General features: G+C 45.8%; 2 protein-coding genes and 2 long non-coding RNA genes across 9 annotated transcripts in view; 3 read left to right on the forward strand and 1 right to left on the reverse strand.

Annotated features, from left to right (window-relative positions):
• The window catches only part of LOC310769933, a 228,647-nt gene extending 214,540 nt beyond the window's left edge, over nucleotides 1–14,107 (forward strand). Inside the window, exons 2-3 of the long non-coding RNA XR_014551865.1 lie at nucleotides 13,538–13,677; nucleotides 13,837–14,107. This is a non-coding gene — a long non-coding RNA (uncharacterized lncRNA). The remainder of the gene's footprint in view (nucleotides 1–13,537; nucleotides 13,678–13,836) is intronic.
• On the forward strand, nucleotides 106–2,206 carry LOC310769928. Its single transcript, XR_014551857.1, has 2 exons — nucleotides 106–470; nucleotides 572–2,206. It is a non-coding gene; the product is annotated as an uncharacterized lncRNA (long non-coding RNA).
• On the reverse strand, nucleotides 2,384–17,540 carry TMEM127 (transmembrane protein 127). Of its 3 annotated transcripts, none has more exons than XM_083629707.1 (4): nucleotides 17,270–17,540; nucleotides 14,471–14,900; nucleotides 7,092–7,256; nucleotides 2,384–5,217 (listed from the first exon to the last, which is right to left on the reverse strand). In XM_083629707.1, exons 2-4 carry the CDS (start codon nucleotides 14,712–14,714, stop codon nucleotides 4,910–4,912), a joined length of 717 nt encoding a protein of 238 aa, XP_083485833.1. In that variant the 5' UTR covers nucleotides 14,715–14,900; nucleotides 17,270–17,540; the 3' UTR covers nucleotides 2,384–4,909. The 3 variants fall into 3 exon arrangements, with proteins under 3 accessions (XP_083485833.1, XP_083485832.1, XP_083485831.1); XM_083629706.1 differs by lacking the exon at nucleotides 17,270–17,540 and adding an exon at nucleotides 16,970–17,163; XM_083629705.1 differs by lacking the exon at nucleotides 17,270–17,540 and adding an exon at nucleotides 16,996–17,140.
• CIAO1 (cytosolic iron-sulfur assembly component 1) lies at nucleotides 17,164–26,413 on the forward strand. 4 transcript variants are annotated; one of them, XM_083629619.1, is made up of 8 exons: nucleotides 17,164–17,366; nucleotides 19,818–19,983; nucleotides 20,604–20,752; nucleotides 21,104–21,215; nucleotides 21,460–21,548; nucleotides 23,590–23,791; nucleotides 25,327–25,414; nucleotides 25,592–26,413. In XM_083629619.1, the coding sequence occupies exons 2-8, from the start codon at nucleotides 19,842–19,844 to the stop codon at nucleotides 25,830–25,832; spliced, it is 1,023 nt and encodes a 340-aa protein (XP_083485745.1). In that variant the 5' UTR covers nucleotides 17,164–17,366; nucleotides 19,818–19,841; the 3' UTR covers nucleotides 25,833–26,413. The 4 variants fall into 4 exon arrangements, with proteins under 4 accessions (XP_083485745.1, XP_083485742.1, XP_083485743.1 ...); XM_083629616.1 differs by having other exon boundaries at nucleotides 17,170–17,293; XM_083629617.1 differs by lacking the exon at nucleotides 17,164–17,366 and adding an exon at nucleotides 17,593–17,683 and having other exon boundaries at nucleotides 19,816–19,983.
• The last annotated feature ends 941 nt before the right edge of the window (nucleotides 26,414–27,354 follow it).

Raw genomic sequence — 27,354 nt, forward strand, 5'->3', positions numbered from 1 at the left:
CCCCGTCCTCGACGTCCGGTTGGAGGAGAGGGGCATCCGTCTCCTTGCCTTGCCGCAGCCAGCAGGTTAGGCTGCCCCAGCTTCTTCGTTTGATCTCGCAGTCAGGCGCCGCCGACCCTCCTCTCTGCCTTGTGACCCGCTCAAGGGCGCCTTGGAGACAGCAGGTCCCCACTCGGGGCTGCCCCTCGCGGTGCCTGCGTGCGTTGCTGGAGGACTGGCTGTGCTTTTTTGTAAGGTCAGGCCGCCGCCGCCCACTCAAACGTTGACACCTTTTCCCCCCACACCAAGCTTCAAAAACAAAACCTCTTATCGCACTTAAGAACGGCGTAACTGCGCCGGGTATGAAAATCAGCAAGCGCTACCACCACCCTTTGCTAAATCTTCATGTACTGAGGAAACGTAAAACATTTCACCCTCCTGCACCCTTCGCCCTACCTCAAAGGGTTGGTGTAAGCACACGGCAGTCCCTTGTACGTCATCCTGAGCTCAATTATGAGTTAGGCAATTATGAGTTACTCAAGTTCAATTAATTAATGTTACTATGCTGCTCTTTCTCCTCCCTCTCCACCAGGTTCGGAGGCAAATATTTCAAAAACTTGGAACTCCTGCTGGGACCCAGAGCTTAGAAGCCACACACTTCCATTAAAACAAGGAGAACCTGCGACCCTCTAGACATTGCTGGCCTCCAACTCCCAGCAGCAGCAGCCAGAACTTTTATAAAAACAGAACTTTTATAAGTTCCTGTACTTCAAACACCTCAAGCCAATTAAAGCTGGCAGCAATCAAAATCAGTTTCAGTAAAACTTTTAATCCTATATTTTCAATAATTCTCATAGGCTTTGAACACATTTTGAATCATTTTAAAGATAACAAATCTAACAAGAAGTGGCTTTTATTAAATGTCAAGTTATCATATCACAGAGAAAACTTCCCTCCCATCAGGATCTTCAAAACAACATATTTGTAAAGGTAAGGTAAAAGAACCTAGGACAGTTAAGACCAGTCAAATTTGACTAGGGTGCGGCGCTCATCTCCGTTTTCAGGCTGAGGGAGCTGGCATTTGTCCACAGACAGCTTTTCCAGGTCCTGTGGCCAACATGACTAAGCCACTTCTGGTGCATGGGACACTGACGAGTGCCAAAGCGCATGGAAACGTCTTTTACCTTCCCGCAAAGGCAGTACCTATTTACTCACGCTGGTATACTTTTGAACTGCTAGGTTGGCAGGAGCTGGGACAAAGCAACGGGAGCTCACCCCATTGCGTGGATTTGAACTATCGGCAAGCCCAAGAGGCTTGGTGGTTTAGACCACAGCAGCACCCACATCCTCTTATAAAGATGCATATTCAAACCCAAATGTGATCAGTTGCTTAAAATACAGAAGTTAATCACTTTTTAAAAAAGTTTACGTAGATGCCACCCTGCAGAACATTTGTCTTTGAATTTCTGTTGGGTAACATGTTGCCATACCTTTTGAGTACAGTATTTTACAATTAGATCAATTGGGGGTGGTAGTGTGAGAACAAACAAATCTAAAATACTTGGATGTGAGATGCTACCATCCTCTCTGGGGCATAGATTTTGCTCTGAAAACGTATACCTTGTGAGAGAACTTGAGTTGACCAAGGCATTACAGTCAAAATAACTTCAATCAATATACCACTCTATATAATTGCTCTCATTTTGCAAAGCCACAGGCACCCAGATCTTAGTGCAAGAAAATCCACAAGAGCTCTACTCTGTAACAAAGTATTTCATTCTTGTCTTGGCAAATTCAGGACCACTTCTATCCCCATCCTTTCCATGTCAGCTGAGAAGCCATAACATACTCTATACCTCTCCCACCTCCTGGAGTCAAAATTTAGATTGTACGTCCCTAATAGCAAAGACCTTTGTTTTGTGATTATCTGTCTGTCTATCTCTGCAGCTATAGAGACATTCTCTTGGTAGTGTGTATTATTGGTGTTTTCACAGATAGTTCCACAGCTTTAAAACTGCCTTCCTCCAGAGATCCAAGTGCCCTCCAGTAGTGATGCAAGACCCCTACATATATCACTAGCCTTCATAGATAAGAGAGACTAGAAATTCTAATTCCGGAGTCATGCATTAGCCTTAGAAGCAACCAAGTTCAAGACAAGTTGACAAGTTGGCTAAGGAACAATTTGCACTTAAGGACAGTAGTATAATGGTTTTGACAGCAAAGTTAAGGGGAAAAAAGCTTTTAAAGATGCACATGCAAGGCAGTTGCCTTTGGTGACTGACAGACAACTTATACACAAACAATAGGCAGGTTTGGTTAATGCATTCTAATGGTGTGTGGGTGAACAAGATTGCCCAGTTATGTGGTAATTTCTCTCAGCCATAGTATAAACACCCCCAAAAAAGACTATTTACATCCTTATTTTATTTTTGGTAGAAAAGGGTATTCAGGATTTTACAGATGGATTTAATCAACAGTGCTTCATGAATGTTGTTCAAGGTCTAAAAATGATCACAGTAACCAAGTACACATGGAAACCAGTTTTGGTCAAGTCCCCTCTGTGGAAACAAGCTGAATGGAGCCACCTCCATACTGGAGATAAGTCAAACTCCCTTTGGCACATGGAGGTGCTGCCAGTGTTGCTTTCCCTTCTCAGGGCCAGAAAAAGAGAAGACTGCAAGAGTGACCAGCAAAATATTCCCAAGACCAACCACTGATCTCTTTGATAGCCAAAGATTAGAGATTAGGTGGAGATAGTAAAATTATGCATACTATTTACAGCCAAACTCTTTTCTCATATGCAGCAGTGGGGAGGGGGAGGAGAGAGGGGGAAGGAACAGTCTCTGCTCACACCACATACAAAAGGAGCTACAGAGTCAACTCTGTTGACATGTGGAAGGCCCTCCTCTGGTAAAGACAGTGAGCAATAACAATAGAAAACAAAATGAGAATGCACCAGTGGCACATTCATCATTCACTGGACTGGAGCTGAATGAAAACCACTCTTTGTCTAATCTCCTACAAACTGCTTTTTAAAGACAGACTTCTTTCAAATTCTACAATTTAGTCCCATTTCTCTATCTTTTGAAGGACACAGAGGGAAGCACCTATCAGAATCCTATTAAAGCCCCTGTTTTCAAGTGATTAGGATAACACAAAGGAGTCACTCCTCACTGTGATGTGTAACATTTCATACTTGTAGCAGGAAAATCTCAGCTACACTGCACATTACTTTTGCATGAACCAGTTCTAGACAGAGAGAAGCTAGCAGACTGAAATCAGATAGACATCTGAAAGACAGGAGTGTCCTCAGGATATAGCTTCAGCATATCCTGAATGGCAACCTGTTTCATGGAAGTTTCACTGTTGAATCTCTTGTCTTCCTAAGTTAAAGCAGGTCTTGCTTTTAGTTTTCCAAAGTGCCATCCCCTTGTTTTTATTTTAAACTGAAACAGGCATCTCCTTCATCCACTCCCCCCATCTTTTCAGTTCAACATAACATCCCACCTAGTCATCAGAAAAGAGCTGCAGTGAGTAGGTCAAGTTCCTGGCTTATTCAAAGCAATTTTAGTTCAAAGCACTACAATACACAAAGAAAAAGGGGATGTCAGTCATTACACAGAGCATCATGCACCATCTTGCATCACTGCCTGCAACTATCAGGAATATCTCTGCCTCTCAGTTAAACAGTGGCTTAAGTTGGAAGAATTGCCTTTTGGGCTGGAGAGCTTAAAAACCAGAAGTAAATATAGTTTCAATTAAAATAGATTAAAAAATTAAAATCAAGCCTAGGATCAGATTTTGCATATAGTCTTGTGATAAACAAATAGGTGCCAATACTATTTCTCAAAAACTGGGACATGAGTGTGCACAGAGGTATGTACACATGTGCCAACACAAACACACACACCAGTGCCAACTGGAATGATAACCCTTTAAAAGGTGCTGTTCCTTTACCTCAAAAGGTAGCCCAGTCCATCCAGGAGATATTTACTAGTGGCAACATCCCGGAGGTGGCTCTGCCAAGTTTTGTTGGTCCTCCCCCCCACCCTTCCCAATGCCTATGGAGGAATGGGGGCTACGAGAACAGCAAATAAAGTGCAAAATGTTTCTCTTAAGTAGCATGAGGCAGAATGTGGGAGAGGAAGAAGCAATGGTGGCAGCAAGCTTACCATGCCTTTCAGAGAGCACATGAATCAACCCAAATGTGTCACCTCCCCACAAACCAGTGCATAGAGAAGGATTCCCACCTTCTGATGTGCTAAATGAAGAACATCTTTGCCCCCAGGTGTGAATATCAGTGAGAGTCACATTCCCCCCAAAGAGGCAGCGCCTCGGAGTGCGGGTGGATGAACAGTGCAGGACTGCTGAACTCACGACCACAAGTGTGCATACTAGTGTGAAAGATCTTATCACAATGCAAAAAAAAAACTGTGGACCCCTCCCCCCTCTTCCCAAACACTTAAGTCAAGCTTGCACATGCCATCTCTTTCACATACAAGGCAAGACCTCTCCTGGAGTAGCTGTGCTTTGCCTCTCTGTACAGGAGGACACCCAAGTGAGTGCAAGTGGCTGGACTGCCTGGGTCGAGTCTGTTGAGTCACAAAAAAGCACAAACCTATAGCTGGGTCACACCAGTCAGTTCATTGAGTCACTTGCTGTACGAAATGCAAGGGGCTGGGAAAGAAAAATCACCCATAGGGCTGCTTTGGAAGTCACAGCACGAGCAAAGCTTCAGTTTGCAGCTCCAAAGTGAGTTCTCTTCCTGGGTGGGAGGTCATAAAAGTGAGTGAACCACCTGGGTAAGAAAAGCACCGGTGAGTGGCTCCAGGCAAGAGAATGCTGTCCCAAGTGATTGTGTGCAGTTAGGATCTGCAGCTGGGCTACAAGAAAGCCTCCTTTCCCCCAACCCAGTCGTTCAGTGGTAGCATTATGGTGTATATGCTGGAGGTGGCTGGAACTGGTTGATCACTTCGTATTCTGCTGGATAAGGTTCATTCTCTTCCATCTCGGAGAGGAGCTCCAGTGCCTGCTCTTCCTCCTCAGTTGGGTAATGGCGCAGTAGGTTGGCAGCTGTGGCAAGGATGGAGGCCCCACCAGCTCCAGCCACCAGGTAAAAGCTAACGGCAAAGGTAACATACACTTGTGAGCCATGGTACTTTTTGTGCTGCTGCTGCTGCGCAAGGATGAGCTCCGAGGCCCAATAACAAAACCCGATCACAGTGGCACACTGCAGCACTGAGGGCAGAAGCAAGAAAAAAGAATTAGAAACTGTTCCCCAGATTCTAGACTTAGGTATTTTTATCACAAGCATTGCTCAGTGGAATTAGTTTGGCTCTAATGCGACTTCTTAAAAGCTTGTGGATATGGGTAATGTAGCACATAATCCTAGAATGGTAACACATTTACATTTGACTAATTTGAATTTGTGGATGTGCATTTTCTTGTTTCTGTGCACAGACATGGAGATTTAAAGATGCAAGCTATTTATCAGACTCCACCATGGCTGAGCATGTTCCCGTTTCTCAGCCCCACCCTCTTGCCTGACGTCAGAGGACATCAATGGAGCTTTGCCTAGTTAGTGAGGTTTGAAGAACAACTTCAGGGAAGACAAAAGGATGACAAAAGAAAACAAAGTAGGTCTCACAAACCTGAGGTCTGCCCAGCCCTGGCCTAAGTAATGCATGCACAACATCTGATATTTTTCTGCGCAAAATTCCTAATTCCCAAACCATGAGTTTAACCAAGGTAAAACTCAAGGCAAAACAAGGTATTTAATTGCTACAACTGTTCTAATATTTTTATTACTATTTATATAGTCTTCAATGTACATACCACTGTATAGAGTAATATAAGCAGAAGGCAGGTCACAGGAATCATAGAGTTGTAGAGTTGGAAGGAACCCCAAGGGTCATCTAGTCCAACCCCCTGTAATGCAGGAATCTCACCTAAAGCACCTATAAGAGGTGACTATCCAACCTCAGCTTAAAAACCTCCAAAGGAGAGTCTACTGCCTTCTGGGGGAGTCTGGTCCACTTTTGAACAGCTTTTACTGTCATAAAGTTCTTCCAGGTGTTTAGTCAGAATCTCCTTTTTTGTAACTTGAAGCCACTGGTTCAGGTCCTACCCTCTGGAGCGGGAGAAAACAGGCTTGCTCTATCTTCCATTGGGCAGCCCTTTAGATATTACCAATATGCTTCTTAAATTATGACACCTAGAACCAGACACAGTACTCCAGGTGTGGTCTGATGATAGAATGTAACAGTACTATTACTTCCCATGAGCTGGACACTATACTTCCATTGATGCGGCCTAGAATAGCATTAGCGCCTTTTTTCTGCATCTCATGGTTGACTCTGTTAAGCTCGTGGTCTACTAAGACCCCTAGATCCTTATCACATGTACTACTGACAAGCCAAGTGTCCCCTAACTTATATTTGTGCAGCTGGCTATTCTTGCCCAAGTATAGGTAAAGGTAAAGGGACCCCTGACAATTAGGTCCAGTCGTGACCGACTCTGGGGTTGCGACGCTCATCTCGCTTTATTGGCCAAGGGAGCCAGCGTACAGCTTCCGGGTTATGTGGCCAGCATGACTAAGCCACTTCTGGCCAACCAGAGCAGCGAACGGAAATGCCGTTTACCTTCCCACCGGAGTGGTATCTATTTATCTACTTGCACTTTCATGTGCTTTCGAACTGCTAGGTTGGCAGGATGCCCAAGTATAGAACCTTGCATTTGTCCCTACTAAAATTTATTTTGTTAGTTTTGGCCCATTCTCCAATCTGTTAAGGCCATCTTGAATCCCTGTGTATTCTTCTTGACATAGGAATGGGTAGCAGAGGGAGAATGTGCAGATGAAGTTGTGTTTTGGTTCGGTTAAAAGGCAAGAGGTTCATAGAAAAGGAGGGTTTGGATAAGGAGAGAGGTGGCACTCCAAAGGAACCAACCTAGAATACAATTTAGCGGCCACATGGGTCTAGAGAAATTGCAGAGGCCATGAGTAAACTATGAACCAACCACATGGGCAACCCCTTTTTGAACCATGGCTTGCAAGCATAAGCTTCAGGCGCCCAACACAGTAAACGGAGCAGATCAATCCCCTTTAACATTACCTGTGAGGATGTGGGCAAATGCGTAACGTCGTGTGATCTTCAGTGCAGGATGCTTTGGTCCAAACACATCCAACAGGAAAGCTGAAAGGCTGCATATGATTCCCAGGAAGCAGAAGGCAGCAATAACCCGAAGCAACAACACTGTCTGGGGGTTCATGCAGTACTCTGCGGGGGGGAGGGGAGAGAGAGAGAATTCAAAGTTAGATTTCACACATGTAATTTACTATTCCTAAGACCAGCTGCTTCCTGGAGCATTCTGAGAATTAAACATATTAGTTTGTAGCTGTGCCAGGATTTACATGGTACTTGGCATTCTTTCCACATTATCTACACAATATAAATTCTGCATCTATGATGGGCTAGGCAGAAGTGAGGCTGTTCCTGTCCATACAGCTTAGAGCAGTAGGCATGCTGAAGACAAAAATAAAAGTTGTCACCATTTTAATGAAGTATTATAATATTGCTGGATCAAGTTCTATGTGCCATGCTGATCAAACTGCTTGACACCTCTGTCATAAGAGCACAGATGTGAAAATATTGTAGCCTGATGTGGGCATTAAACAAAGACAAACCTTTTCTTCAGTGGATAAAAAGGAACCTCTCTCTTCCAGACTCACCAAGGGTTATTGCCAAAAGTCATTGCGAAAGCTGAATAACTTCTGCTCATGGAACATAATTTGCCCTTGTACTCCATTTCCCGCCCCCTAAATCAGCTCTGATACTTCCCTCAACCCTCTGGAGCAGATCTGGAGTAGTGAAGGTAGTCATAGGGAAAAGAAGGGAAAGTTTAATTGTGGAAGCAGTATTAGTTCTACTTTGTGATGACTTCATTTAATGGATACAACCACAAAACAAAGGACAAACAAGCCTTATCTGGTCTTATTTAATGGCTGCGTAGTCCAGCACATATTTGATAAATGAGACAGCTTTTTCCTTGAACACATCACTGACATATCAGTCCCCTTTGTTTGAAATGGGAATTGTGCCCAACCTCCCGGGGTTTTGTGGGAAAGACTATTATATAGCACTTTTAATATCCAATCACTTTACAAGTAGCATATTGGTTATGCGAGAGCACATTGTGCACTATACCATCAGAAACAGACCACATTTTACAGAAATAAAAGTACTGGAATATCATCCAGTCATTTATGAAAGCCTTCATAAAAAACACAATGCACCTTTCAAGCTATATTCCACAATCTTGAGGATCACAGATGTGCTTTCTTGCTTTAAGTAAAAATCATTTTAGAGAATCCAACAACAGAGGAGATGCACTACAGAAATTTACAGAAATCTTACAATTTTGGATCGGCTACATTAATAAAATGAACTTGGGGAACTTGCTGCTCTAAAATCACATTATTTGCCATTGGCGCAAGCAGAGTTACTCTATTATAGGTTTGTTGCAAGATTCCATCATAGACTGCTTCTAATTGGATTCCAGCAGGATGTCTTTCTCAGTCTCAGGTTTCTTCCAGCTTCCCCCAAGGTTTGGAACTTCTTTCTAGGCTTGCATTGATTTGATAATGTTGATCACCTAATATTTCAGCCATTCTGACCCATAAAAGGACTTACTTCAGTCCAAAAGCCTCGTACATTCTATTTCCTCAAGGACATTTTCTATAAGTTTAACAATGGTTTTTCTTGTTGCTTTTCACAGCTGACAAGATTGCTACCTGTTCTCTAAAACATGGGAAGGGAATACCCAACACAAATAACTTGATCCAAAATATACAAGGAGGTGGAGATCAAGCTAGGTTAGGAGGCAGGAGGGTGCTGAGTGTTACTTGGGCTTGAATAGGTTGTGGTAGCCATGTTGAATTCTTGACTGAACAACTGTCTGAAAAACTGACATTCTCCCCCAATGCCATCATTTAAAACTCATTCCAAAACTCATGTTTGCCATACTGCATGGAGTGGGGAGAAGGCAGCTGCTGTTTAGAAGTAAACAAAAAGCCTCCTGGGCTCTGAAACTCATTTCACAGTACAGTAGGCCAGCCACTTATGGTTCTGGGGGTATGTGAGCCAAGGCAAAATCATGGGAATCCCTGAACTGTCCCGCTACCACAAGGGGCTCTGAGACAGTTGCAGAAAGGCCCTGGGAAGCTCTCAGAGCCCTCCTGTGATCTTTGAAGAGCCTGGGAAGCAAGGAAAACCCGCTGGGTGCACGGGGGGGGGGGTCAGTGAGTGAAAATACATGGAGGAGAGAATTGAGCACACTCTGTTTATTTATTTATTTCTTCCCACCCACATAATGTTATGTTCATGTAAGCAAAGTGAGTGCAAGTTGTGGGCTGACCATACTCTGGATTCTGGCCTAAGTCACACACATCTTAAAATAATCTTTTGGTCACTTGCAGTGCCTGCTTATCCAAACAAGAGCCTTCTATTGCTCCGGAAAGGATAATCACTCAGATTCATTCTAGCTTATACAGTGGTACCTCAGGTTAAGTACTTAATTCGTTCCGGGGGTCCGTACTTAACCTGAAACTGTTCTTAACCTGAAGAATTGCTTTAGCTAATGGGGCCTCCTGCTGCTGCCATGCCGCCAGAACACGATTTCTGTTCTCATCCTGAAGCAAAGTTCTTAACCCGAGGTAATATTTCTGGGTTAGTGGAGTCTGTAACCTGAAGCGTATGTAACCTGAAGGGTATGTAACCCGAGGTACCACTGTACTGGGCTAGAATAACTACTTGTCTGGGCAGTAAGGGTCACTTCCAGGTGACATGGCAAGGGAGCGTTTGTCAACTGGGAGAGAGCTGATTCCTTTTTCTTTAAAGCTACAAATCTAACAAAAAAGACAAACGTGTGGGAGGGCAGGCAAGGAGAAATTTTCATGGACTAGTTGCTTTTGCAGACCTCTTTGTAGGGGTCTTTAAAACTGAACCCACGGTGCTTTATCTTCTTAAATGTGAAAACTGAAAAGTCCTGAGAAGTGTAGTTATTTCCATTTTATCAAAATTTAAAATAAAATTTAAAAAACATCAAGTTCCTCACATTTTCCATCCTTTCTGCAAATAGCTAGAAACAATTAAAAAAAAAATGAAACAGGGATTCTGAGATTTCTAAAGGAGCCCAGAAACTACCTAGACTTTCTTCAACATCTGTTGGATGCAGATCCTCCCAAGACAACAGGCTGTTTTAGGGCAGCTTCTTCATGACAATGAGCACCATAAAAACAGTTTAGTAAGATATACTGTGCTTTGCTTCAGATCAATTCATTTGCATCTAGTGCAGCAGCCACATAATCTAGTACCAAAGGCATATTTACTTGGAACCGGATGTATAAGGCTAAAACACCACAGTACCAGCCATACCAGAATGAATCAGCTTCATTTGAATATGAAATCAAATTCCTCTTGCTCCCATTAAGAGAACTATGGCATGTATCAACTGTTCATAGGAGGGACATAGTGGGGGGGGGACAGTTTGGGGGAGGGGGCGCTGCTCACGATGCCCTCCTCAAACCAGCCCTGCGTGGCTTTGTGAGGGTGGCATGAGAAGGACCCCAGCCTCAGCAAATGGCTGTTATGTCCTTCTCAAGTGCCCTCCTCAAGCAGCTTTGAGAGGAGCATTTCCATGGCACTCTGGCCACCACAGTGATGCCTGACACAGTGGACTCCATTTGCCCTCAGGGAGTGTGTGTAAAAAGGATGCAACAGCCATGTGCCCTTTGATCCAGATTGAAGTCTAGGATCATTCTGCCCTCCCCGAGCGCTCCAGGGCGCCGTGCGAGCATGCTCCACTGCTGGTTCATAGTGCACTGCAAAGTAACAAAGGTAAAAAGGTAAAAGGCGCAGACGCGGGTGGTGCTGTGGTCTAAACGACTGAGCCTCTTGGGTTTGCCAGTTGGAAGATCAGAGGTTCAAATCTGCATGGCGGTGGTGAGCTCCTGTTGCTCTGTCCCAGCTTCTGCCAACCTAGCAGTTCGAAAACACACCAGTGCAAGTAGATAAATAGGTACCAAAGTGATGTTTCCGTGTGTTCTGGCACCTGTCACAGTGTCCCGTTGTGCCAGAAGAGGCTTATTCATGCTGGCCACATGACCCGGAAAGCTGTCTGTGGACAAACACCGCTTCCCTCAGCCTGAAGCAAAATGAGCGCCACACCCAATAGTCACCTTTACCTTTTTACCTTTACCGCAAAGCAACTGATATAAAAAAGCAAACAAATCAGCCCAGATCCAAAGCGCTTACAATCTAAACACTGAGAGTGGCGTAGACAAAGGGAGGGGAGAAAGGAGAGAGTCATACTCTACAAGGGATGAATTAAGAGTCACTGCAATTATTCACACAAAGGCTTCATTTCAGTTGGGTATGAGAGGGTTTAAGTAACATGCATCATGGAAACCTTGGGTTTCATGGAGATTATGGCAAGAAGACAGGTGGTACAATATATGTTATATATAGGCAAGCCCACATGTATCAGGGTCCTCCTTCCACTGATTCCCCACGTCCCTGTTGCCCAGGCATAGGCAAACTCGGCCCTCCAGATGTTTGGGGACTACAACTCCCATCATCCCTGACCACTGGTCCTGGTAGCTAGGGATGATGGGAGTTGTAGTCCCAAAACATCTGGAGGGCCAAGTTAGCCTATGCCTGCTGTTGGCCAACTAAGTAGCCAAAATAGCCGAGAGATACTGCTCAGCTATTTCTGTGCTAATCAGCTTGATGGCAGAAAGGTGCCTGATGGCATCTCCTCACCACTGATGGTGAGATGAGGTGTGGGTGAAAAAGAGAGGGGTGGAAGGGACGCCTGACCCACAGGCTACATGTGCCTTCAACCCACCATCTATGATTGCATGGTCGGTGCCATTGGAAGCAAAGAGGTTGCCTGGCCCTGTAGGTGTTCTGGAATTTTCAGGCGTAGTAGGCAGTGTGAGTAAATGAAACAAATTGCTTTGGCAGTTGTAGAACAGGAGCAGCAAAGATAACTAACCAAGGTCCTCAAAGGCACCTATTTTAACAGTAGGAAACTACTTTGCCTGCTAGAAGAGAGCTGTTGGGACACAGCCAATTGTTGGGTTGAATGTTAACCACACACATAGTTGTAAAAAAAGCTATCTTAATTGTTTGGTTACTGGCAAGGTCTGCAAACTCAGTTGGGTTTCTTATATGCTTAATGCGTGGTCTGACCTTGCCTTCTCCAGAACATAAGCATCACATTAAGTTACAAGGAAAAGGCAGGTGCTAAGAGGGAGGAAAAGGAATTATTGAAGAAACAAGTTTTTTGAGCCCGCAAGAAGTTGCAGTGTGCATTCTTTTTAGTAGTGACAAGCTTCTTGCCAGTTATAGCCAAAGCTGGGAATATGAAATTGCATGGGATGTATGTTGCAAGATCCAGCCAGAACCAGCCAGTGGTACCTCAGGTTAAGTACTTAATTTGTTCCGGAGGTCCGTACTTAACCTGAAACTGTTCTTAACCTGAAGCACCACTTTAGCTAATGGGGCCTCCTGTTGCTGCCGCGCCGCCGGAGCCCGATTTCTGTTCTTATCCTGAAGCAAAGTTCTTAACCTGAAGCACTATTTCTGGGTTAGCGGAGTCTGTAACCTGAAGCGTATGTAACCTGAGGTACCACTGTAACACATTTATGATTTAAGCGCATGTCTAACTTTTGTAAACCACTTTGAGGTTTGTTTGTATTTACAATCAAGTGGCATATAATTTTTATGCAATAACTTTATCCCACTGCAACGAATGGAACATTGGCAGTTAAATTTTGACAAGATTAGTGCTCAAAACACTGAACATATAAAATATCATTATAACAATATTGATACAAAGTATCCTTTTGACAGCAATTACCGTATTTTTCCCTCTATAACACGCAGATTTTTTCTCCTAAAAAGGAAGGGGAAATGTCTGTGCGTGTTATTGAGCGAATGTGTGGTCCCTGGAGCCAAATGGCAAAAAAAATCAGGCAAAAATCAAATCGCGCGTCTCGGAGAAGGGAAACCTGAAAAGAGGAAGTGGCTGCTTTCCTGCATTCTGCCTCAGGGTCTTACTGCCCACCCTCCTCTGTTTCCTTGCTGTGTTTGCTCAAACGGAACAAAGAGCAGGGAAAGCCCCTCCCCTCCAGGCAAGCAGAGTGTCGTCTCTGTGCTCCGGTGCTGCTGAAAACATGCAGGAGGGAGAGAGAGGGAGGGAGGGAGAGAGAGAGAGAGAGAGAGAGAGAGAGAGAGAGAGAGCTGGCTGGCTTGGGTGGGTAGGTGAGGGAAAACTTTTGCCTTCCTTTCCTCCCTCCCGTTATACCCCTCTCCTGCATTCTTAGCCAGCTGCTTCTCTGCACACCCCTCTCGTGCTCCTTGTCCATTCTGTATTTTTCCTTCCTTCCCCACTTAAAATGTGGTTAAAAAGCATGGATCCACATGGATCCTCAGGATCTTTGCATTGGGTCACCCCAAATTCACCATCAGATCACATAGCATGTCCATGGCTACAGCCTGCCCCCCAAAAATCACACACGCACTGTTGCCTGGGGCTGCAATGGTGCAAAAATGTGGTTAAAAAGCATGGATCCACATGGATCCTCAGGATCTTTGCATTGGGTCACCCCAAATTCACCATCAGATCACATAGCATGTCCATGGCTACAGCCTGCCCCCCCCCAAATCACGCACCCACTGTTGCCTGGGGCTGCAATGGTGCAAAAACGTGGTTACAAAACATGGATCCTCAGGATCTTTGCATTGGGTCACCCCAAATTCACCATCAGAGCACATAGCATGTCCATGGCTACAGCCTGCCCCCCCAAAAATCACACACCCACTGTTGCCTGGGGCTGCAATGGTGCAAAAACGTGGTTACAAAGCATGGATCCACAGGGATTCTCAGGATTTTTGCATTGGGTCACCCCAAATTCACCATCAGATCACATGTCTGTGGCCACAGCATGAAGCACAAAAATGATACATCCACTGTTTCATTCAGAATGTTTTTTCCCTTGTTTTCCTCCTCTAAAAACGATGTGCGTGTTATGGTCAGGTGCGTGTTATCGAGCGAAAAATACGGTAGTTCTACAAAAAGACAACTTTGGCTGCAGTCCTGTTTAGCTGTAAGTAAGCTCCTCTGACGACATTGGGATTTACATCTGAGTAAACGTGCAAACAAGAATGCACAAACTGTAGGGGTAGGTGGGGCAGCAAGTTTCATTGCCACAGGGACCTATCCCTCCATAACTTCTGGGTTGGTAAATATTTAATAAGGAGAACCATGATACAAGAATCAACTCCTCTACAGGCAGTTGATTATTATATGACACCAGGAATCACACACACAGAATTCACCTTGGTGAGCACAAGATTACACTACTGTGTGAACCAACCTACACCAATTTCTGTTTAAAGAATGCACACTATACACAATTCACTCTCACCTTTAAGTAAATCCGGGTCTACATATCCCAGCACATCAGCAACTCCCAGCTCCTGGCGAGAACAAGTGCCCCCATGAATCCGTAGCCAAGCAGGCTCTGCTAGTGCAGTACACAGGGCAGTTATTGAGAGGGCACCAGGCAATGCAGAAGCCAGGCTCCTTTCTGGCTGCTTTGGCAAGGCACTCCCATCCTGGCCTCTTCGCCTGCGCCCACTGGGCAACACCGAGCCACTTGGGGTGTACATGGATCCTCTTTCTGAGATTAGGCCAAATAAATCCAATGAAACACACTATGCACAGAAGCCCTTGGGATCTTCTGGAATGGGTGAGTGGCCAATGACTTTAGGCACCAGTCAGGGGGAGCAGACTCACAGAAGGCTGCAGGCAGAACAGAGCACCAGATGAAGTGCCTCTTCTGCACTCAGAAGAACCTGAAAAAGACAAACAGATCAAGCCTTGTAAATAGCCTCTCACCTGTGGCAAGTTAAGGGCTGCCTCAAGGTTACCAAGTCTGACCAACATTTCTTCCTTTTTTGGCACAAGTGAGCAGACTCACTGATTTCTATGGAGATTCCCATGGTTAAGCAGATGAAATACAGCAGTTTCCCTGCACCCCGCAAGCACACAATGCCAAGAAACCTGGGTTTAATAAGTGGTCATTAATTCTCAGGCCAAAGGAGATTAGGGCCAGAGTTCACAAAAGTGGCAAAAATTTTGCTGATGAGTCCTTGTAATAAAAGAACTTCAGTAAAACTATAAGTACTATCATGTATAATAGACTCATTATGTTCCAAGATTAAATTGCACAAAAGCAGTGTTTTTAAGAGAACTTACTGAGGCTCCCATTTTATACTTCATACAACAATACTAGCAAACCAAATCAACCTGTCAAATGGCAATGGCCTATTCAGCATTTGTAAAACCAATGAGTTGGTCATGGATATTAGAGATTCCTGTAATGATGTATGAATGTATGGCTTGAAATGAGCAGCAGCAGTAGCCCCCCCCCCATAGCATTTCTTTAGTTTTAGGCAAGTGGATTTGTGCCTTTGTTATGCATATGCATCTCAACCAACTAAATTGCTTCTAAACAACAGTGAAGCCCAGTTAGTGTTCCAAGGGTGCTCCACTGAGACACGAGTATAAATGGAACACGTATCTTGCATATATCCCACTGAACACTTTCAAAAAACAGTTTGTAGATTTCAGCTGGCTGGAGATAATCAAACATGGCGTATAAAAGAGCTGAGAGACAAAGGGACCCTCTCTTGTACTTTTGTCAAAATGGCACCTTTGTTTATCTACACATACACACACACAACTTTTAAGCAGAACAATTAGTGCCTTTGACATAGCCACACTGTGTTGTTCATTTAATTATTGCAAGTCCAATGAATGCATCACACAAGAGCCATTCAGGTTGTGTGAGGTCAGAGGAAATTAGACATTTTCATAAGGCACATCTAAGTATTTTGGAATAAAGAATAAAGGGAAATTATCACTCAAACCATCACAGCTCAAGCAGCTGAGTCCATTTAACAGAAACCATTCAGTTTACTGAATAATATTAGACCTGATTAAATAGTAACCAAGTCAAAGTAACATAAGCAACTATGTATTCTTTCTGCTTTACCTTCCTCTGTTTATCCTCTCATTTGACACAAGGAACCCTGTACATGCTTTCACCAGCCAAAAAAGGAACAAAGATGCCTTTTTTAGTTTGGTTTGCTCCCACTGCTCCCTCCAAATCCCCTTTCCTTTTGTGTTGTATCTTTTAAATTGTAATCCTGAGACCAGGGACCATCTTAGTGAGCATTATAGCCTCCTTTAGGAACTTGTATTTTGCTGAGGAGCGAGGTACACATACTTCAAGTACACATGTAACTTGGAAACAACCCTGCCCTCACCTTTCTTAAACTGCTCACTCTCTGAACAACGAAAAGTACCTTAAAGACTTAACAAGTTTGTTACAGAGGAAGCTTTCACGGACTAGGGCACAGCTGGCAAACGTCAGTCTTGTGGAATCTCATTTATTTTTCCTGAGAACCCCAAGACTCGCCACCCGGAGTCAGGTGCTAAGGGCTGTCGCCAACGCTAGGTCCGTGGAAATCAATGAGCTTGAGTTACTCGTGCCCTCTCATTTCAGTGGGTCTACTCTTGAGCAGGACTAGCATTGACTACAACCCCCAGAACTAAGGAATCCTACGGTCAGGGATTTGTTTTGGGTAGGAGAACTCAACTCGGACATCTTTTTCAACGTCAGGAAAACATCCACTCGGGGCTCCTCCCCCCCCCCCATTTCAGTGAGTGGCAAAGAGGAGGCGTGATTTTGTTGCCGTTATCAAAACACATTGGAAGCCGGAAATCCAGGCCCCTGGACTTGCGACCCTCCCGGGGAGCCCGATCCACCTTCCACCCACCCCTGGGCCCTCCTTCGCCCCGGCGCTCTCCCTCGGATCCTGCCTCCCCCGGGGGAGACACAAAGGGGCGCCGCCCTGACCTGGCCGGCCGGGCTCCCCCACTCACCGCTCGGCTCCCTTCCCGGGCGCGGAGCCCCGTCGGGCCTGGCCTTCCTTCCAAGGCCGCGCCACTCCGCGGGGGCCGGCGCCTTCCTCCTCCTCCTCCTCCTCGCCCGACGACAGCCCGACCCCCCCCGCTGCCACCAAACAACAGCCGCCGGCCACTTCCGCTTCCGGCCGGCCGCGCGCGCGACGTCACGGCGCCAGAGGCGGGAGGAGGAGGGGCGGGCGCCTCCTGAGACGGAGAAAAAGGCGAACTACCGAAACAGGTTGACATTCACCTCAGCATTTCTCAGCCCTGACTTGTCTTGACCTTTTTCTTGTCTTTATATTTTGGTAAAGCGCTTTGAGGGATTATTCTTTTTCTTTTTACTTCAAGTAAAAAAATAAATAAATAAAACAACTTTGTTCCCTTGAAAGTTGCAGGAGGGCCAGTTCAGGAACTGAGTAAAGAGATGCGGCCCATCTTTCCTTCCTTGTGTTGCGTGTGTGTCTCACACACACATTCTTTCTCGCCTCACACTGACTCTCGCAAAGCATGCTGGGAACCGTAGTTTCCGCGTGGAGTCGTCACTTCCGCTCCGGAGAGGGAGTGGGCTGCAGGGGGCGCTGTGGCGGGAGCGGCGCTGCCCGCTTTGCCCTGCGCGCCTGCGCCTAGAGGTGCCCTGTGGGAGCCGGGGAGGAAGCGCGGAGGCAGGGAGGAGGCAGCGGCGGCGCTGGGCGGCTTTCTTGGGCTGCTGGAGCGGAAGGTACATGGTTCTTCTCCCCCTTTAATTCCCACAAGAACCCTGTGAGGTGGGCGTCATGGCTAATGAGGGGGAAGAGTTGGACCCTGCTCTCCCAGCTCCCAGCCCAGGCACACGCTAACTCGGCCCTCCAGATGTTTTGGGACTACAACTCCCATCATCCCTAGCTACCAGGACCGGTGGTCAGGGATGATGGGAGTTGTAGTCCCAAAACATCTTGAGGGCCGAGTTTGCCTGCGCCTGTCCTATCCCGACACCCCGCTGCACTGCTCTGGCTCTCTCATCCAGCTACCAGACTAGACTTGCAGCAGGAGTCCTTTACTACCATTTATCTCTTTTCTTTTATGACCAAGACATACAGCTGATAGAACTTCCTAGTCCAGAGGCAGGATACCTTTGCATAGTAAACTGCACAAGTAAAATAAAAGAGAAGAGCCACTGCTCTCAGAGGCATCTGCTGTAGGAAGTGAGATGCTATGCTAAGTTGAGCCTTGCTTTGGCCAAGAAGGAGAAGTGCAGCATAGGGATAGATAGATAGATATGGCTGCATATATGTGATAGCTGTGAATGAACTGTTATGTACAGAGGCTGTGGAAACGAGTGACGCTGGGAGTGATCAGTAAGGGTTGGTTGTTGGTCCTGATCTGATTCCCCGCTTTGTGGCTCCCTGGAAGCACTGGCTGAGCACTTTGGGAAAAAGGATGCCAGACTTGGTGGGATCTCACTGTGAACCAGCAAGGTTTGCACACAAACACATACACAGATCTTTTTTTGCTAACTCCTGTGGTTTTGGATGTAGCTCGAAGTGTGTATTTTCCTTGGCCCCCACCCCACCCTCTGCAGTGGCTTGATTCTATAAATGTTGACAGCATCTAACGGTCTGCTATGAAGTCTATTTTGGAAATTAATAAATAATGCAGTAGGAATTGGGGTCTATTTCTGGCATGTTCTTAGGCACCGCACATTATATATAGCTGCGGAAAAAAGAAACTCATAAAATTGTAGAGTTAGAAGTGACCCTGGTTTATCACCTACTCCAATCTCCTGTAATACAGGAATCACAGCTAACAGGTTACATACTAAATCAAACCAGAGAAATATAATGTTGAATTGTGCAATATATTTCTTCTTCAATTTGAATATACTTTTCCTTTCTTTTTGAATGACATTCTCAACAAATGTTTTACCAGGCCTTAATTCAAATTATGTAGCTTCTGGGAGCCACATAAAACTAACCCTCTACAGCAGTGTTCCCAATTGGTGGTCCACCTAATCCACCCAGGAGGTCTGTGGCACATACCCATCAACTGTCTGGAACATCTCAATTCGGGGTGCCCTCCTCTCCCACAGGTCATGCATCCCAGTTTGCATTGGGACATGTTGGAGGGTATGGTGGCGCCATTCACATAACAAAAACTCCCACAGAGATATCAACAATTTCAAAGGCTTGGCTTTTAGAAAACGGGGTCCTCAGTACTTAGCTACAGGCTTGTGGCCCTTGTCCTCCTGTCATCACAGAGTCAAACAGAAACCTACATATGTCACATTTCTTTCCTTATCTGCAAACACACAGTTCTGTGGTGTACCAGTTACCAAACTTTCTGCCCCTCCCCGCAAGGACCACTTGAAACTCGCTGATGATGTTAGTGGACTACTTTAATGATTTTTCTGCCCATTGTAGCAATTGTAATGCACTGTGCTAGATACTGTATACTTTTAAATTGCATTTTTATTGATTGTTCTATTGCACTGTAGTTTATATTCCATAGAATTCAAATCATAATGCAACAAAAGAAATAAAAGAAGCAATAACAATAAATATTACTATTGAATAAAGACATGATGTGACCCACTGGAGTGAAGGTTGCAGATCACAGTTTTAAAACACTTGCATAATGCAAAAGGCATGTGGGCTGCATGCCTGGAGGATTTTCATTACACACCTTGATAAAATAAAGGCTTTATTCTGCAGTTGCAAATCAATATGTTAGAATGCTGGGCACTCTTGTTCAGGAGATGCCTGAATTGCAAGTTTTTAAATTATTCTTCCCTTTTGTTGGTCTCATTCTTTGCTGCTTCATAGGTTCTGCGGGGACTGTTTGGTGTTATGATGAAGGATTCCCTGACACTTTTGTCTCGCATCCCAGCACACCCAGATTCCCGGTGCTGGTTTCTCGCTTGGAACCCTACAGGGAGTCTCTTAGCTTCCTGTGGTGGGGACCGTAGCATTCGAATATGGGGGAAAGAAGGTGAGCTAGTCTGCCAGTTTGGACTGCAATCCTAACACAATTTACTTGAACTCAGTGGGTTCAGATTGCTCTCCTTGTTGTCATTCCTTGAAAGTAGGGGGAGAGAAACAGGCAACCAAGTCTTTGGTCAAGGGTGTTCATTGTGCAATTAGGAGAAGCATTGCGCTCTGGATTCCATGCTGCATCTTATGCTGGGAGGCGAGAGAGAGAGACTTGTGATGTGTGACCCACCTATAGATGAAAGACAGGAGTCAGGAATCTTTGGACCTCCTATCCCTTGGCCATTGGCCATAAATTTCTGTCATCCCATATCAATGCCTAGGCCTGCTTAAGACAGCTATGACAAAAAAGAGTGTTCCAGTGCCAAAGGGGAGTTGAGTGGACAGGACTTTATTAGATCTCTTTCCCCATGATGCTTTTTAACTCGGGTGGTGGTAACAGCAGCTCTTGATTTTTCTGGGTAGTTTAGGTGGATCTGATCTCAGTGTAAAGCTGAACCAGGTAAACACCTCTCTAACTCGGTTTATGTAGTGACCTCTGAGGTGCCAGGAGGAGGGAGAGGACTCTCCAGTGGACCCAGAGATGTTTCACAGCTCCTAATTGGCTTTCTCTCTTGGCAGGTGATACCTGGGTGTGCAAGTCTGTTCTGGGTGAGGGACACCAGAGAACTATCCGCAAGGTGGCCTGGTCCCCCTGTGGGAACTACCTGGCTTCTGCCAGTTTTGATGCTACCACCTGCATTTGGAAGAAGAACCATGAGGATTTTGAGGTGTCTTGAATCTCCCTTTTGGTTTTGTTGCTGCTGCTGCTTTTCTCATGCTTTTCAGTTGATTAAAATCTGTCACAATTGAATACATACACACATGCAAACTCATAACACATAGCCAGAAACCCTCCAGATCTTGCTGGACTCCAGCTCCTGTCAGCCCCAGCCTGCATGACCAATGCTCATAGATAGTGGGATTTATAATCCAACACTGTCTGGAAGGCACCATTTCTGCTGCCTCCAGCAATAGGAAATGTTTGTTGTGTTTTCAGGTGTATCATCCTGCCACATTGTCAGGTTTTCACAGTTTCCTGGTTACCCTTCTCTTACCCATATCCCCTTTTCTCTTTGCAGTGTGCAGCCACTCTGGAGGGCCATGAGAATGAGGTGAAGTCTGTGTCATGGGCACCATCTGGCAGTCTTCTGGCCACTTGCAGCCGAGACAAAACTGTCTGGGTTTGGGAAGGTGAGAGCCGCAAAAGTGTTTTGAGAGGATGGAGCTGGGTCAAAAGGAATTGGGATTTTCACTGTGTATGAATATACATGATGCATGATGGCTGGAGCAGACATGGGAGGGAATCATAGAATTGTAGAGTTGGAGATGACCCCAAGGCTCATCTAGTCAAACACCTTACAATGCAGAAATCACTGCTAAGAAGTGCCTTGTTTCTTAAACTGTTCCCCTACATCCCCCCTCTTCTGTGCTGCAGTGGACGAAGAGGATGAATACGAGTGCATGAGTGTCTTGAATTCCCACACGCAGGATGTCAAGCATGTTGTCTGGCATCCCAACCAAGAGGTGAGTGTTCCCTTCCTGTATGGCGGACAGCTGGTATCCTTGGGGCGTGCTGTCTTGGAGACCTATCAAATGGCCGGTCTCTAAGCAGGGCAGTGTTTCTATAGCCCCCTGTCATAAACTGTAAACATTTATATTTCTGTCCTTCCTGCCCCCTCCTATTGAAGCCTTATAGCCCTCCTAATCGAACAAGAATACCCTTGTGTTGCAGTTTTTGCACTCAATTGCTGCAGCCTCCTGATGCTAATGGGGTGTGTGGACTGGAGTGTTCATTTCAACATGGGCATTTGAAGTAAGACAGGAATGACATGGCTGGTCCATAAAACTGCATCCAGGGAATTGTAATGAGTACATAGCAGCAGCTCTCCTTGGGCTTCCCAAATCACACAGTGGGAAGATGGTCATCCCCACCAACCCAAGGTGGATTAGGGAGAGACCTTTGTGCAAGGAGCCCTGTCCCCTCAGCGCCTGGCTGGTAGAGGGAAGAAGACTCCTCAGGAGCCGGTCCTTCCAAGGGCTGACCCAGCACATTTTGCTGCCTGGGGCAAAGGATCAAATGAGGTTGGCATTCAACCTTTATTTCCTTGACATCTGATGGGAGGGCATTCCACAGGGCGGGCGCCACTACTGAGAAGGCCCTCTGCTTGATTCCCTGTAACCTAGAATCATAGAATCATAGAGGTGGAAGAGACCACAAGGGCCATCGAGTCCAACCGCCTGCCAAGCAGGAAACACCATCAGAGCACTCCTGACATATGGTTGTCAAGCCTCTGCTTAAAGACCTCCAAAGAAGGAGACTCCACCACACTCCTTGGCAGCAAATTCCACTGTCGAACAGCTCTTACTGTCAGGAAGTTCTTCCTAATGCTTAGGTGGAATCTTCTTTCTTGTAGTTTGGATCCATTGCTCCGTGTCCGCTTCTCTGGAGCAGCAGAAAACAACCGTTCTCCCTCCTCTATGTGACATCCTTTTATATATTTGAACATGGCTATCATATCACCCCTTAACCTCCTCTTCTCCAGGCTAAACATGCCCAGCTCCCTTAGCCGTTCCTCATAAGGCATCGTTTCCAGGCCTTTGACCATTTTGGTTGCCCTCCTCTGGACACGTTCCAGTTTGTCAGTGTCCTTCTTGAACTGTGGTGCCCAGAACTGGACACAGTACTCCAGGTGAGGTCTGACCAGAGCAGAATACAGTGGCACTATTACTTCCCTTGATCTAGATGCTATACTCCTATTGATGCAGCCCAGAATTGCATTGGCTTTTTTAGCTGCCGCGTCACACTGTTGGCTCATGTCACTTCTTGCAGTGAGGGAACCGCCAGGAAGCCCTCGGAGCTGGAACTCAGTGTCTGGGCTGAACAATGGGGGTGGAGACGCTCCTTCAGGTATACTGGACCGAGGCCATTTAAGGCTTTAAAGGTCAGCACCAACACTTGGAATTGTGCTCGGAAACGTACAGGGAGCCAATGTAGGTCTTTCAGCAAGGGCTGAAAGGCTGCAGTGTTTGCTTCACCCACTTTGCAGCAGGGATGCAGGCAAAGGGCTGTTCATCCCCCTCTTTGGTGTGACCACCAGCAGTGGGGCTTTGTCATCTTCACAGCTTAGGTCTGTATTCCTGTTTCTTGGAAGTTGCTGCTTCTCTGTGGATCTGTTTCTCCTGGAAACTACTGCAGGATCCTTGATATCTTTGTTGCCCTAGGGCAAGGATTGCCAAAGTGGTTTGCCCCCCACCCCACCCCTATGTTGCTCAGCTGCAACTCTCATCATCCATGACCAGTGGCTGTTCTGACTGGGATTGATGGGCATGGGAGTCCAACATCACCTAGAAGAGAAGGCACAACACTGGCTACCCATACCCTAAGTGCTGTAAACATGCTTTTGGCTTTAAAATAAATTCCAGGATTATCAGGGAGCTGAGCTTTGTGTCTTACACAACATTCTGCATTCCCCTCCATGCTCTCATTGAACAGCCCTGCTCTCAGTTTTGCTTCAGAGGTGTTTTGTTCCAACACTTACCTGTGATTTTTCCTTTCCACTGCCAGCTATTGGCATCAGCGAGTTATGATGATACTGTGAAATTGTACCGAGAGGAAGAGGACGACTGGGTGTGTTTTACCACCCTAGAAGGCCACGAGTCTACGGTGTGGAGCCTGGCCTTTGACCACAGTGGGGAGCGCCTGGCCTCCTGCAGCGATGACAAGACAGTGCGCATTTGGCGCCAGTATAAGCCGGGCAATGAGCAAGGTCAGTGGCATTTGCAAAGATGGAATGGATCTGTTCAAGGAATTGGATCTGTCTAGTTTTCCAAGGGCCATGGCAGCTAAGATTTGAAGTTTTTGTTGTTGGGGCAGCTGAGCCACCCTAAGGAGTTGGCTTCTGTAGGGTCTGAAGAGCTGTTACTGGTGGCAGTGTAGAAGTGCAGCCTCTCTTAGGCTTTCCACTGCTGTTTTTTCATTAGGTCAAGGATGTTGTTTGACTCTGCGTCCCATTACCCGCAGTCAGCAAAGCCAATGTTCAGGGATGATGGGAGCTGTAGTTCAGCAACGCTTAGGGGACCACAGGTACCATATTACATAGCTAAAATCAACCACCACCACACATGCCAATAGTAAATGCCATTCTCTGTGGGCTGGTTCTGAAGTATGCAAAGCTACAGCATCCACAAACAGGAAGCACCAAGGTTTGCAGATCCACAAAAAAATCCTTAGGAAAACAGCCTAAGGCTGATAGCTCAGTGAGAAATGGGCATGCTCCTTGGACACAAAATGCTGCTGGTAGTGTGGAAGTACAGTGGTACCTCGGGTTAAATACGCTTCAGGTTACATACGCTTCAGGTTACAGACTCCGCTAACCCAGAAATAGTACCTCAGTTTAAGAACTTTGCTTCAGGATGAGAACAGAAATCATGCTCCGGTGGTGTGCAGCAGCAGGAGGCCCCATTAGCTAAAGTGGTGCTTCAGGTTAAGAACAGTTTCAGGTTAAGAACGGACCTCCAGAACAAATTAAGTACGTAACCAGAGGTAGCACTGTAAGTCAGTATTATTTCCCCCTATATTACATATGGGGAACCTGGGGCTGAGAGAGCACTGATTCCTGCCCAAGACTCAATGAGTTCGTGATAGAGTTGATGTTTGAACAGGTGTGTGTGTGTGTGTTCATGTTCAAATTTACAGCTCAGAATCTTAGCTACTGTGCTATATTACCTCCATGCAGATTCTCTGAATACAGACACACACATACACAATTATGTATTCTTTCATCTTCTTTAACTTCTAGTCTTTGTGATCATTGAGATGCCTGAAGCATGGAAGAGTTATCTGAAAAGGGGGTTTGGGTAGGGAAGGCAAGGCAAGCGTCTCAGCTCTTATCACTGAACGCTTGTTGAGTAAAAACTGTAATGGGAGGGGAGGAGTGAACCCTGTTCTGCCCAATCACACGAGAGAGTGCAGTTAGGAGAATCTGTGTGGAAGTTGGAGCAATCTAGAGCTAATTAAGTGGTGTTTTAAAAGTTCAGTTCCAGGGTTTTAGTACTTAAGTTGAAGTGCTGACCAAAGACAAGACTTAGGTGTCTCAGGGTCTCCTTGCTCCAGGATGTAAATGGGGAACTTCACAGCTTCTGCATGCAGTGGTGACACTGCTTCCTTCCATACTCTTTAGTTTCTGAAGTGAAAAAGCATTGGTGGGGTCTGTAGAGCTTCAGGTTGCCTCTTTGCAAGAAGCTTTTGGCCTATGAAGCAAAGAAGACAGGCCCAGCCTAAGGAGTTGTTTGTGTTTTGCAGGTGTTGTCTGCAATGGCACAGATCCTACCTGGAAATGCATCTGCACCCTTTCTGGCTTCCACACAAGAACCATCTACGACGTGGCATGGTGAGTGTGCACAGTAGGGGAGAAGTCTTGTGTAGCAGCTTGCAAGTCATTCTGGGGACCAATCAATCTGTTCCAGTCAAGTGGTAAAGCTTTTCTGTGATTGTATCACAGGACCTTTGCACAGATCACCAGTGTGTTCAGGCCCATAGTCCATTCTTTTCGTTTCATCCTCTGCAGGTGCCAGCTAACGGGAGCTTTAGCCACGGCTTGTGGAGATGATGCCATCAGAATATTTGAGGAGGAGCTGCACTCAGACCCCCACCAGCCCACTTTCACCCTTACTGTCCACATGGCCCGGGCTCACTCCCAGGATGTGAACTGTGTGGCCTGGAACCCGAAGGAGCCTGGGCTGCTGGCTTCATGCAGCGATGATGGAGAGATGGCATTTTGGAAATACCAGCGCCCTGAGGTCTGCTGAGGGTCCAAATTTCCCAGCTCCTTCTGACAATAACATAGTGTAACAGTGGCACACCTGTGGGCAGCAAGCTGGACTGCATCCCCTCTGTAAAGGCAATTAAAAAGGTGATATCATGTAACCTTGTTATGAAGTACCTCCCCCCTTTCCACAAGAGCTGCTGTGCCAGAGCTAACACCTAGTGGGGGCAGCAGAGGGCAGCTGGGTCTTCTGCACAGATTCATGTTGTTGACCAAACAGGGTCTTGTCTTGCAGCTGGGTAGAAAATCCCCAAACTACATAGGCTGGGTTTTCTTAGCTTCATCGCTCCTTTAAAACAAAGCCAGGGTTGCCTGCAGAAAGACTGGCCTGCTGATTAGGCGTTTCTTACCAGTTGGGAAGCAACAGGCTTTGTAACTGCTGGTTTTGTACTAAAATGTGGTTGTATAAGATGTAGGTTTGGATTGGGAGGTGGTGCCGCAGAGGGAGAAGAGCAGTTCTGAGAAAATGAGCTTGTGACACATGTAAAATTTATTTTGACCAAGTGCTATTGTATGTCTGCTGCTATCTCTAAATGGGTTTTTATGTTAAAAATGCAACTAAGACTTTGCCATCCCAACTACTTATTTGACATACAGGGGTCACCATCCAAAAGAGAAAAGTGCTGTTCAGCTATCAGAAATTAGTTGGCAATTTGCCCGGCTGATTTCAAAAATGAAAATGCCAACATAGCTCAGCACAGATGGGTTGAGTTGTCCTTGTCAGTTCATTTCCCCCCTCATTATAAAATGTGTGGGAGTTTCCTCATGGGAAAGGTATCTTTGTCTCATCCGTGTCAAATACTTCAACATGTGAGGCAGGGATAGGTTGTTTCACAAAAAATTCTGCATGAATTGCAACCTCAGAAGGCAGAGGGGGGAGTCAAGGAGCCCTGGTCGAAATGATTTCCAAACTTCCTCTATATGGTACTGTCTTTTGGGTTCATGTAAGCACTTCAAGATGGGGGTGCTCATAGCTCTCCCCATTTTATCCACAAAGCAACCTTGTGATGTTGGTTAAGCTGAGACACAGTGACTAAAGCCCATGTCAACTAGTGACCTTCATGACCAAGGTGATCTTTGAATTCTGCTCTGTCCAAGACTCTCTAATAACCACTACATCATGCTGACTCTCCCTGGACACATTTGTTAGGGCTGATGAAAGTTGGGTTCCATCACTATCTGGAAGGTTGGAACAAGGTAACACAAAGGAATTGTTTCCAAAGAGATATTTGTGTTAGTCTATTGCAGCACAAAACAAATTGGAAAGTCAACTAATTGCAGAGACAAGTATATTAGTTTTGCATGAAGAAGCACATGTATTGATTCTGCCAGCAAGGTAATATTAGATACCTACACTAGAGAGCAGAGACATAGCCACAGATGGCTGTGCTGCTGTTTCATATTCCCCAATTAGGATAACGATCTTGCTCATACTAGGGCATCTTAATTAGCTTCCTGCACCCAAGATAGGATCCTAATTACAAGCCAGAAAAGCAAGTGTCAAA

This window comes from Podarcis filfolensis (assembly GCF_964270895.1).
Source record: "Podarcis filfolensis genome assembly, chromosome: 8".
Lineage (NCBI taxonomy): Eukaryota > Metazoa > Chordata > Lepidosauria > Squamata > Lacertidae > Podarcis > Podarcis filfolensis.

What these genes read in the sequence shown, in the direction of transcription:
- TMEM127 (XM_083629707.1), bottom strand. Translation starts at nt 14,714, where the DNA reads ATGTACACCCCAAGTGGCTCGGTGTTGCCCAGTGGGCGCAGGCGAAGA. An exon ending in AGACCCGGATTTACTTAAAG is followed by an intron (nt 7,257 to 14,470) that starts GTGAGAGTGAAT and finishes TCCCCCCCGCAG; the next exon opens with AGTACTGCATGAACCCCCAG. An exon ending in ATTTGCCCACATCCTCACAG is followed by an intron (nt 5,218 to 7,091) that starts GTAATGTTAAAG and finishes TTCTGCCCTCAG; the next exon opens with TGCTGCAGTGTGCCACTGTG.
- CIAO1 (XM_083629619.1), top strand. Translation starts at nt 19,842, where the DNA reads ATGATGAAGGATTCCCTGACACTTTTGTCTCGCATCCCAGCACACCCA. An exon ending in AGAACCATGAGGATTTTGAG is followed by an intron (nt 20,753 to 21,103) that starts GTGTCTTGAATC and finishes TTCTCTTTGCAG; the next exon opens with TGTGCAGCCACTCTGGAGGG. An exon ending in TCTGGCATCCCAACCAAGAG is followed by an intron (nt 21,549 to 23,589) that starts GTGAGTGTTCCC and finishes TTCCACTGCCAG; the next exon opens with CTATTGGCATCAGCGAGTTA.